Source organism: Saccopteryx bilineata, chromosome 11 (assembly GCF_036850765.1).
Source record: "Saccopteryx bilineata isolate mSacBil1 chromosome 11, mSacBil1_pri_phased_curated, whole genome shotgun sequence".
Lineage (NCBI taxonomy): Eukaryota > Metazoa > Chordata > Mammalia > Chiroptera > Emballonuridae > Saccopteryx > Saccopteryx bilineata.
In genome coordinates this window covers 81116611-81129520 of record NC_089500.1, presented here as the reverse complement: position 1 = coordinate 81129520, position 12910 = coordinate 81116611, and the positions used below count along the sequence as shown (strand labels likewise).

The 12910-nt window shown below is 38.5% G+C and overlaps 1 protein-coding gene across 2 annotated transcripts in view; it reads left to right on the top strand.

Moving 5' to 3' along the window:
* Nucleotides 1-1607: 1607 nt before the first annotated feature.
* The window catches only part of ZNF184 (zinc finger protein 184), a 28238-nt gene continuing 16935 nt past the window's right edge, over nucleotides 1608-12910 (top strand). The window contains exons 1-3 of one of the 2 annotated variants that reach the window (XM_066247050.1): nucleotides 1608-2215; nucleotides 2743-2884; nucleotides 6346-6413. In XM_066247050.1, coding sequence (XP_066103147.1) covers nucleotides 2878-2884; nucleotides 6346-6413 — 75 coding nt within the window. In that variant the 5' untranslated portion in view covers nucleotides 1608-2215; nucleotides 2743-2877. The remainder of the gene's footprint in view (nucleotides 2216-2742; nucleotides 2885-6345; nucleotides 6414-12910) is intronic. The other variant, XM_066247051.1, reaches the window with a different exon arrangement.

The following is a 12910-nucleotide window of genomic DNA, read 5'->3' as shown; positions in this document are numbered from 1 at the left end:
AAAGAGCGAAAGAACTACAAGCACATACAACCACATGGATAAAATCTAACAAATTCATAAAGCCAGACAAAATACATACCATAGCGCATTCCATTTTTGAAAGTTTGGAAACAGGTGAAACAATTTATGATGTTAGGAAACAGAATAATGAAGGTAGAGACTGGGAGTTCCAACCGCCTTTGGGAGGCGTTTCTGAGATTCTGGTAATGATTGTTTCCCACATTGGGTGCTGAGTAGAGGAGTGCGCTTACTTTGTGTAAATATATTGAGTCATTCACCTTCATATGCTTTTTGTGTATCCATTAAACTTCAGAAAATATTTTTCTTTTAAAAAATTCATCTGTAGAATATAATACTTTGGCTGTATCTGAAAGGTATGTTAAAATGAATATTTATTGATGGCATCCTAAGATATTCATTATGTGTTTTTAATTAAAAAAAACAAGTTATTACTAAAGTTCTACTCATTGTGCAAATAACTAAGGCAGGGTTATATCTTACATTATTAACCTATGTGTATTATGTAAACTTCTATCTAAAGTTTCTGTTTAGTTTTGTCAGAAACTGCCAAACTGTCTTCCAAAGTGACTATACCACTTTGTGACTATGCCCACCAGCCATAAATGACAAATGTATTCTTTCTTTCTACTTACTGATTTTAGAAAAACATTTGTTGTTCCACTTATTTATGCATTCATTAGTTGATTGATGTATTTTCTCCTAAATTCAGAAAACTGCTTATCTCTTTACTAGGGAGTCTAGGGTTAGAGATTAAAAGTGAGAGTTTGGGATCAAATTGCTAAATTGAAGTCCTGGCTTCCCAATTTACCGGTTATGTGACCTTGGGCAGGTAATTCAACTTATCTGTGTCGCAGTTTCCAGTTGTAAAGTAGGAACAATAATACAGAAATGACTTCATTAGGTTGTTTCAAGAATAGATGTAATGCACTAAAGCACTGCCTGGCACACTATACAGAGTGTTAAATAATAGTTGATCTCATGTGGTCTCTCCCTCCTGATGGCCAGTTATCCACATGTTGTCCCTCCTTCCTGTCCTTTACATCTACCATCCATCTTCTCCTTTTGAATCACGGAGGAGCTGTAAAAGCATATCCTATACAACCGATTAGCTTTGCCACAGCATCAGTTCAATTCTTCCTGGTATAACTTTAATTATCTTGCTGCATTTTAAATATGCTTGCAATGTTTTTAGTTTTCATTTAGTGTCTTTTTATTTCAACGCGTTGTCTCTCAGCTTTCTTTCGTGTTTCTTTAAGGCCATGTTTTCTTGCAATTTACTGAGAATACCAAATTGTTTCTTTAAATTTTCTAGTTCCTATAGATCTAGATGTTGAAATAGCAGAATGGATATTCCTTCGACGGCAACTTTGTTTTCGTATACTCAATATTAGGATTTCCAAGTTAAGTTTTGTCGCTTAACAGTTGAGTAACTTGATCTTAGCCCCTGTCCAAATTCTGGGGAAGCAGCAGACAAGCACAAAAATACGTGGGCCCCATATTTAAAAACACAAATCCCACCGACTTCTGTTGCATTTTTTCCTGCAAAGGACGCACCGACAGAGACTGGCATTGGGCTCATTCGCAGATATGTGCTGGCGACGCAGGCATACTGCACCACAGTCAAGGAAAAACATGGGGCCGCCACCTCCAGATTCTTTCAACATTTTTAAACATGTGGGTTGCGACACATTTGGGAGTCATGAAAGCAATATGGTCGCGACCAGAATTTTTAAACAAAAGAATAGAACACTGAATGGAGTGCAGGACAGGTCATAAAGGTACGTAATGTATATTGCAATGCTTGTTTGCGAAAATGCGTATTTCTTTTGCTCTGCCCAGTCACACAAGCTCAAGACGCAGCGACGCAACGCACAGCTCCACCTCAGTCGAGACCCCTAGGCCTGCGCCCCTGGCTCTTCACCGTGGCCGAGGCACCTGGGAGATGGAGTTCCGCGCGTGGAGCACTCTGGGAATCGTAGTCCTGTGTGTCCATCCGCGCTTCAACGCACTGGCGAGCGGGGCGGTTCCGATCTAGTCGCGACCGGAAGTGGCCGTTGAAGCCGCTGTGGGCGGGGAAAGAGATTTACGCCGGGGAAGTCCAGCCGCTCCGGCTCCTTTCCCTGGGTTTGGTGATCCTTTCGGTGCTTCCGGACCTGCCACCGGAGCGTGCGGATCCCTACGGAGGGACGCCCAGGTATCACCATGGCAACCGCCAGCCCTCGGGTCGTGTGACGTCACCCTTTTCGGCGGGTGCTCCAGGCTTCTGCGGGAGGGAGCTGGGGAGTCCTGGAAGGGGGCGCCCCTCTCCGTCTTCAGCGCGGGCGGTTCCGGCGTGAACCCGCGGAAGGCTTTGTTCTTTTGTTCCGTTCTGGGAGGAAGGACCGGAGCTGGGCCCCGCCCCAGTCCTGCACCTCCCGCTTTCCGCTCCCTGCAACAGCTGGGGGTTCCCGAATGCGCCCCGCAGGTGTGCGAGCCCGCGAGCGTGCGCGAAGGTAACAGGCAGTCCTGTGGGCGCCTCCGGCCAGATTCTAGGGGAGGCATCAAGGGCTTTCTTCATCCGGGCCCGAACCTGCGTCCTCAGTCTCCACTGTTTGTTCAGCGGGAGTGCCACTTTGTTACTGCTTTCTCCGGGCACGTATCTTTTTCTAGGACCTCTTGGTCACTAGGCAAAACTGAGGCTTGATTGTGACGCATGCTGCTGACCCTTCCTGTGTCTTTCAGGTGCCATCCTCGGCGTGTGTTAAGGTTCTGAGTCTTTGCGGAACTTTCTGAGCCCCAAACGGAGGACCCAGCTGGAGGGTCGCCGCTTGGTAAACCTGGTGACCGGGTTCCAGAGGAACGGGATGAGCTCCTGAAATGGAAGGTAGTGGGGACGCCTGGGGGGAGAGCGCAATGATGAAGGAAAGAGAATAAATAGCCTTAACTTGAAGATCAATTACTTAACAGCTGGAAGAGGTGGAAGGAGGAAGCCTTATATTTAAGGACCAAGAAAAGAGAACGAATTACATTACAAGGAGAGACTTAGAGGAAGGTTAACTCTCTAACTTCGAGTTTGGGGAGTGAAAAGAAGCAAGGATTCTGAATATCTGTGATTCTCATATGACTTCTGTTTGTTAAATATCAGAAAGATAAACTTGCTGTCAGCAAAATGTCTTGGTAATCATCCTTTCAATGAAAGAATCAGTTTTTTAAAATACCGTTGGGAGATGGGCGATATTAAAATATCTGTTAAGCCTATGCCTGAACAAATGTGGCATTAAACTCCCATTTTGTATGCAGACTTTTCCCTTGTGACTTTTTTTTAGTTCCTTATATTAGGCAAAAGTACCTGTTTTTTAACTTCTGCGTTGATCTTCGTTTATAGTCCCCAAAAGCAAAAGTGTCCTCGCTCTCACACTGCTGTCTTTCAGATATGTCATATCAACTGCTAAAACTTCTATTCAAATTCTTTTCTAAGCAAAATTGCCTCAGGTCCTTTGATGCATGTTCTTGTGACATATCCAGACCTCTACTCTGAAAACTGTACTGCATGAGAGCATGCTTCTTAAAAACTAAACAGTTTTTAAGTTTAGTGGATGTGCTTTGAAAAATACCTGAAAATATGATGTACTAACTTATTTTCATCTGGCTTGTATTTCTGCTGTTTAATATCAGACTGTATTTGCATGAAAAAAATAGTAATATTATGCTATAAACCTTAGCTCTTTTTTACATTAATTGCAGTGAACTAGATTCATTTCATGTTTGTGTAACGGAATTGTTTTTTATCCTTAATGTCAGGGTTTCACATTTATTATTGTTCAGTATTTTGGACAAGAGCTCCAGCTTGTCAGAATAATTAAGAATGTTATTCATTCTTTTAACTGTCTTTTCCAACTTTGTGTAACTAGTATATTTAATGAGTATTCCTTCTATTCCTATATGTCATCAAACAGGTCAGAGTAAGGAAAGAGCTCTGTTACATGTCCCTTTAGACTTTCCTCTGCGTTGTCAGTCTTTACATTCTTTAGGTATGACTATGCAGTCAGGTTTGGTTTAACCTATATATTACTAAACGGTTCTTTTTCTTGCATTTACTTAATATTATTAGAAGTCTTAACATTATTTATGTTATTTATGCAGGTAAAACTATGCCTTATATTTGTCTCAAGTCTTTATTTTTTAAAGAGTACAAAGAATCTGTTATTTCTAAGAACTGCATGTGTATCTACAGTTATCTCAAAATAAAAATGTTTTAAAAAATCAACTGACTTTCATGATATTAGTAATGAGCAATTGGAAATTATAATAAAAAATAACTGCATTTACAATATTATCCAAAATATGCAACAGGAACACAGCTAACAAAATGTTCAAAATCTGGACACTGAAAGCTACAAAACACTGCTGAAAAAAAACCAAGGATGATTTGATACACCTGTTTATTGCAAAATGATTATAATAAGGGCACACACCTCACAAAGTTGCCTTTTGTGTGTATCTGTGTGGTGAGAACATTCAGGATTTACTCTCAGCAACTTTTAAGTATATAATGTAATATTGTTAATTGTAGTCACCATGCCGTACATTAGATCCCTGGAACTAATTTATAACTGGAAGTTTGTACCCTGTGATATTTTGAGGTCTTTTATGATTCTATATGAATTTTAGGATTTTTTCCCTATTTTTGTAAAAAATTCCATTGTAGTTTTGATAGGGATTACATTGAATCTATAGCTGGCTTTGAGTAGTATGGACACTCTAATATACACTGTTCTGATCCATGAACACAGGATATCTTTAAATTTATTTGTATCTTCAGTTTCTTTCATCATTGTCATATTGTTTTCACCGTGCAGACCTTTCACCTCTTTGGTTAAATTTATACCTAGTATTTTATTGTTTTTGATGCTGTTCTAAATGGAATTGTTTTATTTTGCAGATATTTCCTTATTAGTGTATAGAAATACTGCTGATTTTTGTATGTTAATTTTGTATTCTGCAACTTTACCAAATTTATTAGTTCTAATGTTATTTTGGTAGAGTCCTTAGGATTTTCTACATATGTCATCTGCAAAGAGAAACAATTACATTTCTTCCCTTCTAATTTGGATGCCTTTTATTTATTTTACTAACTGCTCTGGCTAGAAATTCCAGTACTATGATGAATAGCTAGTACGCATGGGCACCCTCTTCTTGTTTATAATCTTAGAGGAAAAGCTTCCAACCTTTCATCATTGAGTATATTAGCTGTGGGCTTGTCATATATGCTTATGTTGAGGTACATTCCTTCTACACCAATTTGTTGAGAATTTTTATAATAAAAGGATGTTGGACTTTTTCAAATGCTATTTCTACATCTTACATTGAGATGGTCATTTGAACTTTATCTTTCATTTTTTAATATGGTGTATCACATTTATTGATTTGGATATGTTGAACCATCCTTGCATCCCAGGAATAAATCCTACTTGATTATGATGTATGATCCACTTAAGGTGCTGTTGAATTCAGCCTGCTAATATTTTGTTGAGAATTTTTGCATCTCTGTTCATCAGGGATATTGGCCTGTGGTTTTATTTCCTTGTAATTTTCTTATCTGGCTTGATACCATGGTAATGCTGGCTTCATAAAATGAATGTGGGAGTGTTTCCTCATCTTCAGTTTTTGTAAGAGTCTGAGAAGGATTGGTGTTAATTCTTGCAGTGTTTTGTAGAGGTTACTAGTGAAACCATCTGGTCCTGGGTTTGTCTTTGTTGCCAGGTTTTGATTCCTGATTCAATCTCCTTACTTATTTGTCTGTTCACATTTTGTTTCTGCATGATTCAGCCTCAGTAGGTTGTTGATGTACGACTGTTCAGTTAAAATCTACTGTATTTCTCTATGTTACCAGCAGTTGTATTGACCATGTCCATTTAATTTTAGACATCCTTGTAGGTAATGTAGGTAATACATATCACTGTGATATTTAATTTGCATTAGTAGCAAAGTTTCAAAAGGCCTGTGAAGACTTTTGGAAAGTAGTCTGATTATTGATATTTTCTTTGTAACAGAGGAGGCAGAAATATTTTGCCTTAATAGGAACACAGATTGAGAGTTGTATGATCCATATGACTGTAAGTATCTAGAGACAAAACTGTGAATCTTAAAGCAATGATTTACCATCTGAACATTTCGATGAGAGTATCAGGGCCCTAGTCAGCAATTATCTTGTTCCTTTTTGGATTCTGTGAATTAAAGGAAATGGCACAGTTCCTGTTATTTTCAAGTAGAAAAATAAATGGATTTTAGATTGCTGGAAGTAGCTATGTTGATCAGGAGTTACCATGTTTCTTTCTCTCCTAGATCTGTCTTCTCCAATGTCTGCACTTCTCCAAGGGGGCCATACTCTACTCCCATCAGCCAGTTTTCAGGTAAGTTGGGATTTCCTGAAATGCCATGTCAGCCCTTAGAATGGGATTGTATATTCTTTTGCTGTGGGTATGTTTATCCAAAACCAATGTTGGCATTTCATTCTGGGCTCCCATCTGATCTTCCTAGTTCTGCCTGTCCAGCTTAACTGATGCATCACCACTTACCTCTTGCTTAGGATCTTTCCAAACTACAGTATGGCAGAAAAATATTAAAAAGAGGAAGTGAATGCCATAGAAAATAGAGAACAACCAAAAAAATTGTAGACTGGAGGGTTTAGGAGAGTTTCATGGAGGATGTGGGATTTTCACCACCTCTCAAAGATGGATATTCAGACAAGTAGGTGGGGTGGATTCTGGGAAAAAGATTATAAGCAAAGGTTAACATAAGAATCAGCTGGTATGATGAAGGAGTCAGAAAAATTTGGAAGAGATGGTTTATTTTGGCAAATGATAAACAAATGGTTGAATAAGGTTGGAATATGAAAGGTCGTGTCAAGATGAGAAGTTGAAGGCTTTATTCTATAGACCATTAATTGTTTTTGAGGAGGAAGGTGACATGGTACTGTTTTAGGAAAAACTAATAACTGAATGTGAACTTAAAACAAAAAAGGTTAATAGTTATTCCAAGTGATACTCAAACCTGTCTTTAATCAGGATCCTTTTCTTTTTCAGTCTGTAATAACTTTAATTGATTGACCTTAAAGAGGAAGGGAGAGAGAAACAGTGATTTGTTGCTTCACTTATTTTATGCATTTTTTGGTTGATTCTTGTATGTGCCCTGACGGGGGATTGAATATGCACCTTGGCCTCTTGAGAGGGTGCACTAACCAACTGATCTACCTGGCCAGGAGGATCCTTCTAATAAGCTGTTTCCCCCTTTACATCCTGTCCCACAACTTGATCATCTGGTACCAGTTCTTCTCACTATCAGCTCATGTACTTTTGGTACCAGTTTGTTTGTTTGTTTATTTATTTATTTATTTATTGACAGAGACAGAGAGAGAGACAGATAGGGTCAGACAGGAAGGGGAGAGATAAGCATCAATTCTTCCTTGAGACACCTTAGTTTTTCATTGATTACCTTCCCATATGTGCCTTGACTGGAGGGGCTACAGCACAGCGAGTGACCCCTTGCTCAAGCCAGCGACGTTAGGCTCAAGCCAACGACCTTGGGCTTCAAGCCAGTGACCTTTGGGCTCTGGCCAGTGACACCGGGGTCATGTCTATGATCCCAAGCTCAAGCCAGCAACCCTGCACTCAAGCTGACAACCTCAGGGTTTGCAAACCTGCATCCTCCGCATCCCAGTCGAACACTCTATCCACTGCAATACCCTGGTCAGGCGGTATCAGTTTATTTTTTATTGAGGGATACTATAACAATAAATTTAACATATTTAACATGTGTAATGTAATAAATTTTGGTGTATGTACGCTCATGAAACCGTCACCACAATCAAGAAAATGAATATATCCGTAGTCAGAGAATATATTCAATACTTTGTATGACTTGAATCATTCTGAATTTATTGAGGTTTATTATTTTGCCCAGAATCTGGTCAATCTTGGTAAATGATCAGTGAGCACTTGAATATAATATATTTTCACTGTCAAGTGGAATTCTTTAAGAATGTATTCTATTTCTATTGCTGCTGTAATTACCACAAGTTTAGTGCCTTGAAACAACACATTTATTATTCTACCATTTTAGAGGTCATAGTGGGTTGGCAGGGCTGCATTCTTCTGAAGGCTCTAGGACAGAATCTGTTCTCCTGCCTTATTCAGCCTCTGGATGCTGCTTATATTTGGTTTGTGTCCCCTTCCTCTACCTTCAAAGTCATCAGTGTGTCATCTTCAGTTCTCTCTAACTCCGATTTGTTTCCTCTGTTCACATCTGTTCTCTGTTCTGATCTTCTTGCCTCCCTCTTATAAGGACTCTGATTACATTGTGCCTACATATATAATCCAGGATACTTTTCCTATATCAAAGTCCCTAGCTGATCACATCTGTAAAATTTCTTACTATTTTAGGTAATGGTTTCCTAGGTTTCAAGGATTAGGATGTGGGCATCTTTGGGAGGGCCATTATTCAGTATACACAGGTGTCAGTTTGGTCAAGTTTGTTCATAGTATTGTTTAAGTGCTTTCTATACTTACTGATTTTATCAACTATTGTGATAGGGCTATCACAATAGTTGAAATTTGGAGCCATTATTATGTGGACTTGTTTGTTTTTCCTTGTAATTCTATCAGTTTTTGCTTCATATATTTTGACACTCTGTTATTAGGTACATAAACATTTAGGATTATTATATCTTCTTAATCAGTTGACCTTTTATCATTGAGAAATGACTTTTTTATGCTTGGTAAGTGTTTGCCTTAAAATTTACTTTGATATTTGATTAGTATCAGCATGGTTTATCTTTTTCCATTCTTTTGCTTTTTACTTGTGTCTTTATATTTAAAGTGGGTACTTATAGGCAACATGCAGTTGAGTTTTGCTTCTTATTAGTCAATTCTGGCAGTCTTTGCCTTTTAATTGGGGTGGTTAGAGCATTTACATTTACTGTGATACATTCACGTTTAATGTGGTTATTGATATGAGTAGTTTAAGTCTCTGAACCTGCTGTTTGCTTTATATTTACATCGCCTTTATTCTCCTGGCCTCTATTCTTACCTTCTTTTGTATTGAATATTTTTTGTGGTTCCATTTTTATTTCTTTCATTGGCCTATTAGCTATAACCCTTTTGTTATTTTAATTGTTGCTTTAGATTTACATAACTATTACCATTTACCTTCTAGTGGTATAACACTTCATGAGTAATATAAGAACCTGACTGACCAGTGGTGGCACATGGATAGATCGTCAGCCCGGGATGCTGAGGTCTCAGGTTCAAAACCCTGAGGTTGCTGGCTGAGTGTGGGCTCATCCGGCCTGAATACAAGCTCACCAGCTTCAGCATTGGCTCACAGCTTGAGCATGGGATCACTGACATGATTGTATGGTCACTGGCTTGAAGCCCAAGGTTTCTGATTTGAGCAAGGGGTCATTGGCTCAGCTGGAGTCCCCCCAACTGCCATCAAGGCACGTAAAGAAATGCAGTCGAACAACAAAAGTGCCACACTACACATTGATACTTATGTCTCTCTTCCTCTCCTCCTCTCTCTCTCTCTCAAAAAAAATTAAATAAATAAATAAAAATAAAAAAATATATATATACAAGAACCTTATAATCTTATATGTGTTTCTCCTCTCCAGTTTTTAATTTTATTGTTGCCATATATATTACTTATATACTTGTCATAAACTCCACAATACTTATTTTTGTTTTAGTAGCCAATTATCTTTTAAAGAGATTTAAATAATGAGGAAAAATTGTATACATTTATCCATTTGGTTACTATTTCTGGTATTCTTTATCCTTCATGTGGTTCACAACAGGGGCGATTTTGTCCCCGGGGGACATTTTTGATTGTCATGACTTGGTGAGGAGTGACACTAGCATCCAGTGAGTGGGGATAGTGCCAGAGATACTGTACAACACACAGGACAGCCCCACATACTTACTGAGAGAATTATCTGATCGGAAATATCAATCGTGTCAAGGTTGAGAAGCCTGGTGTCGATCCTTATTATTTGGATCATTTTTTTCTGTTAGGAATTTCTTAAGATTTCTTACAGTACATTCTGCTGGTGATGAATTCTTTCAGGCTTTTATATCTGGAAAAGTCTTTATTTTGCTTTTTTCAATTCTACTTTGACAGTTTTTCTTTTTAGTATTTAGTGATGTTGCTCCATTGTCATCTTCCATGGTTTTCAACAAGAAATATGTCATTTCAATTTTTTTCCTTTATGTCTTTTTTTCTTTGGATGTTTGTAAGATTTTCTCTATCACTAGGTTTGAGCTATAGTATTTGATTAAGATGTACGTAGGTATAGTTTTCTTGGTGTTTCTTGTGCTTGCAGTTTGAGTTCCTTAGATCCATGGTTTTATAATTTTCATCAAGTTTCAAAAACAATGAGCTATTTTTTCTGCTCCTCTCTTTTTTCCCCCTTAGAGATGCCAACTGCACATATATTGAGCTACTTGAAGCTCCATAGCTCACTGATGCTATCTCTTTAAATTTTTTTTTCCTTTTTCATCTTTGATAGTTTGTATTTCTGTGTCTTTTGAATGTATTAGTATTTTCTTCAATGCCTAATGTTAATATTATCTAGTCTATTTTTATCTCAGAACATTTTCATTTTCAGCTTATAAATTCCATTTCAGTTTTTTAAAAAAATGTCTCCCATGTCTTTATTTAACTTATTGAATATATGGAACCCACTCATAATAACGTTTAATGTCCTTATCTGATAATTCCAGCATCTATGTGAGTTCTTGGTTGGGTTCAACTGATTGATTTTCCCCCCTCAATTATAGGTTGTATTTTCATGTTTTTCTGCATGCCTGATAATCTTTGACCAAATGCCAAACACCATAAATTCTGGGTTTGTATACTTTTGTATTCCTACAAAATATTTTCTATCCTTTTTCTAAGATGTTCTTATTACTTGAAACAGTGTTTCATTCAGAGCTTACTTGTAATATTTGTTACCTGAATGCAGAATGGCATTTAGTCCTTTTGGATGCCAGTACTGTTCCCTTGAATCCTTTTAGATGCTTCTTTCCCTGCCTCCAATAGTCTCATCATCCCCACGTGCTAACCGGTACTACACTGGATACCAAGTGGGAACCTCTTCAGTTGTCCTTGTTTCTTCTCTGGGTAGTGGTCTCCTCTGTAGTACTCTCTCCTGTGAATTCCAGTCACCTTGATTTCCCCAGACTCTCAGTATCATCTTCAGTTCAGGGAGGCTGCTGGGCGGCTCCTGGGTTCTCACTCCCTGCACCACTGCCTGAAAACTCGCAAGGCGAACCACCATGGGGCTCATCTCACTGGTTTTCTGATTCTTGGGAATCACTGCTCTGTGTTATCTGAGAATCAGTGTCTCGGAAACTGCTGCTCCCTATATAGTATTTTGTTCTGGAACTTTATTATTTTATGCAGAAGGGTAAATCCAATCTTGTTAATCCAATCTTGGACACAGCTTGATCCTTTTGAAGTTTGTTTTTAAGTCTAAATTTTGTTAAGACTGATCTAGTGTACTCTTACTCTAGGATTGTGTTTCGGGGGCTTATGACCACCCTTATAAGTTCAATGGTTTGTGGAAATGACTTACCCAACTTGGTAGCATAAATCAGGGCTAACAATGACTACAACAAAGGAAACAAGATTAGAAAGAAAGATGTTTATAAGTGGAATGTAGAGAAATCAGGTACAGCCTTCCAGATCCTCCCTCTGGATGGATGCCCTTTCTCTTTACCTGTGATACTCAGGGACATGAGAAATACCTCTACCCCCGGAAGCCTGCTTGAGTCTTGGAATCCAGAGCTCTTAAAGGGAGCTAATCACAGTGGGGCAGACCTCAAACTAGGCACCATTGTTCATCGTAAATTTTCCTGTGTACTTTAAACAGTGCTGACTTCTGGTATATCCTGCCCTGGTGGTCCAGGCACACAGGAACATCATCAGTTGGTGACTAAGCATCAGCTTTCAGACCTTGTTCAAAGTTCAGAAGTACGGACCTAGTTATCCCTGGAGATCAGCAAGGATTGAGCAAACAAGACTTGCTGCTTTAACTCTTTCCTCACAGGTTAAGCAAGACCTGCTTCTAAAATATCCTGGAACTGTTTGTGGAAGCTGATTCTACATATCTTTTAACTCTGGGTTCAGTTACATCATATTGGTAACTTGATATTGCCCATGGAGATTGTCAGTTACACTGGATTTTTGGAGCTTCTCCTCTCCAGTATCTATCTGGAAAATCCTCTGCCTCAGCAGTCCTGACCTGCCACCATGTCTCCTCAGCCCAGTAAGCCCACTCTGCTTTGCTGGGCTCCACCTCCCTACTCTGAAGTCCACAGAGTGCCCCTGGGCAGGGAGCTGAGGGACTGTGGGGCGCATGTGATATTTCCCTTCCCTCAGAGTTGTGGTTCGGTTCTACATGCTGTTCAAAGTGTGAAGACACTTCTTTCAGATATATTGTTTTGTAGTTGTTTACATTGGGAGAGCTAGTCCTGTTGCTCTGTCATTATTAGAAGCAAAAGTTTCAATATTTCATTTACATATCTTAAAACAAAATTAACTACCCACTTTCAAATACATAGTAAGTAAAGTAGGAAGTCCTGCATTGCATCCAAGTTTTACTACATAGTCCAACTGATAATATTCCTTCAAGTTTTTCTCTGTGCATTTACATATAAAGTTTCCTATTCAAAGGAAAAAATGGGATCATACCATGTATACTGTTTTGAACATATATACATTTTATGTAAAAAATGTCTACATAAAATGCTTTATAGTGGATATAACCATAAATTCTTTAACTACTATGCTATTGATGGACATTTAAGTTTGCTTTTTTCCCCCCTCCACACAAATATTAGAAGGAAACTTG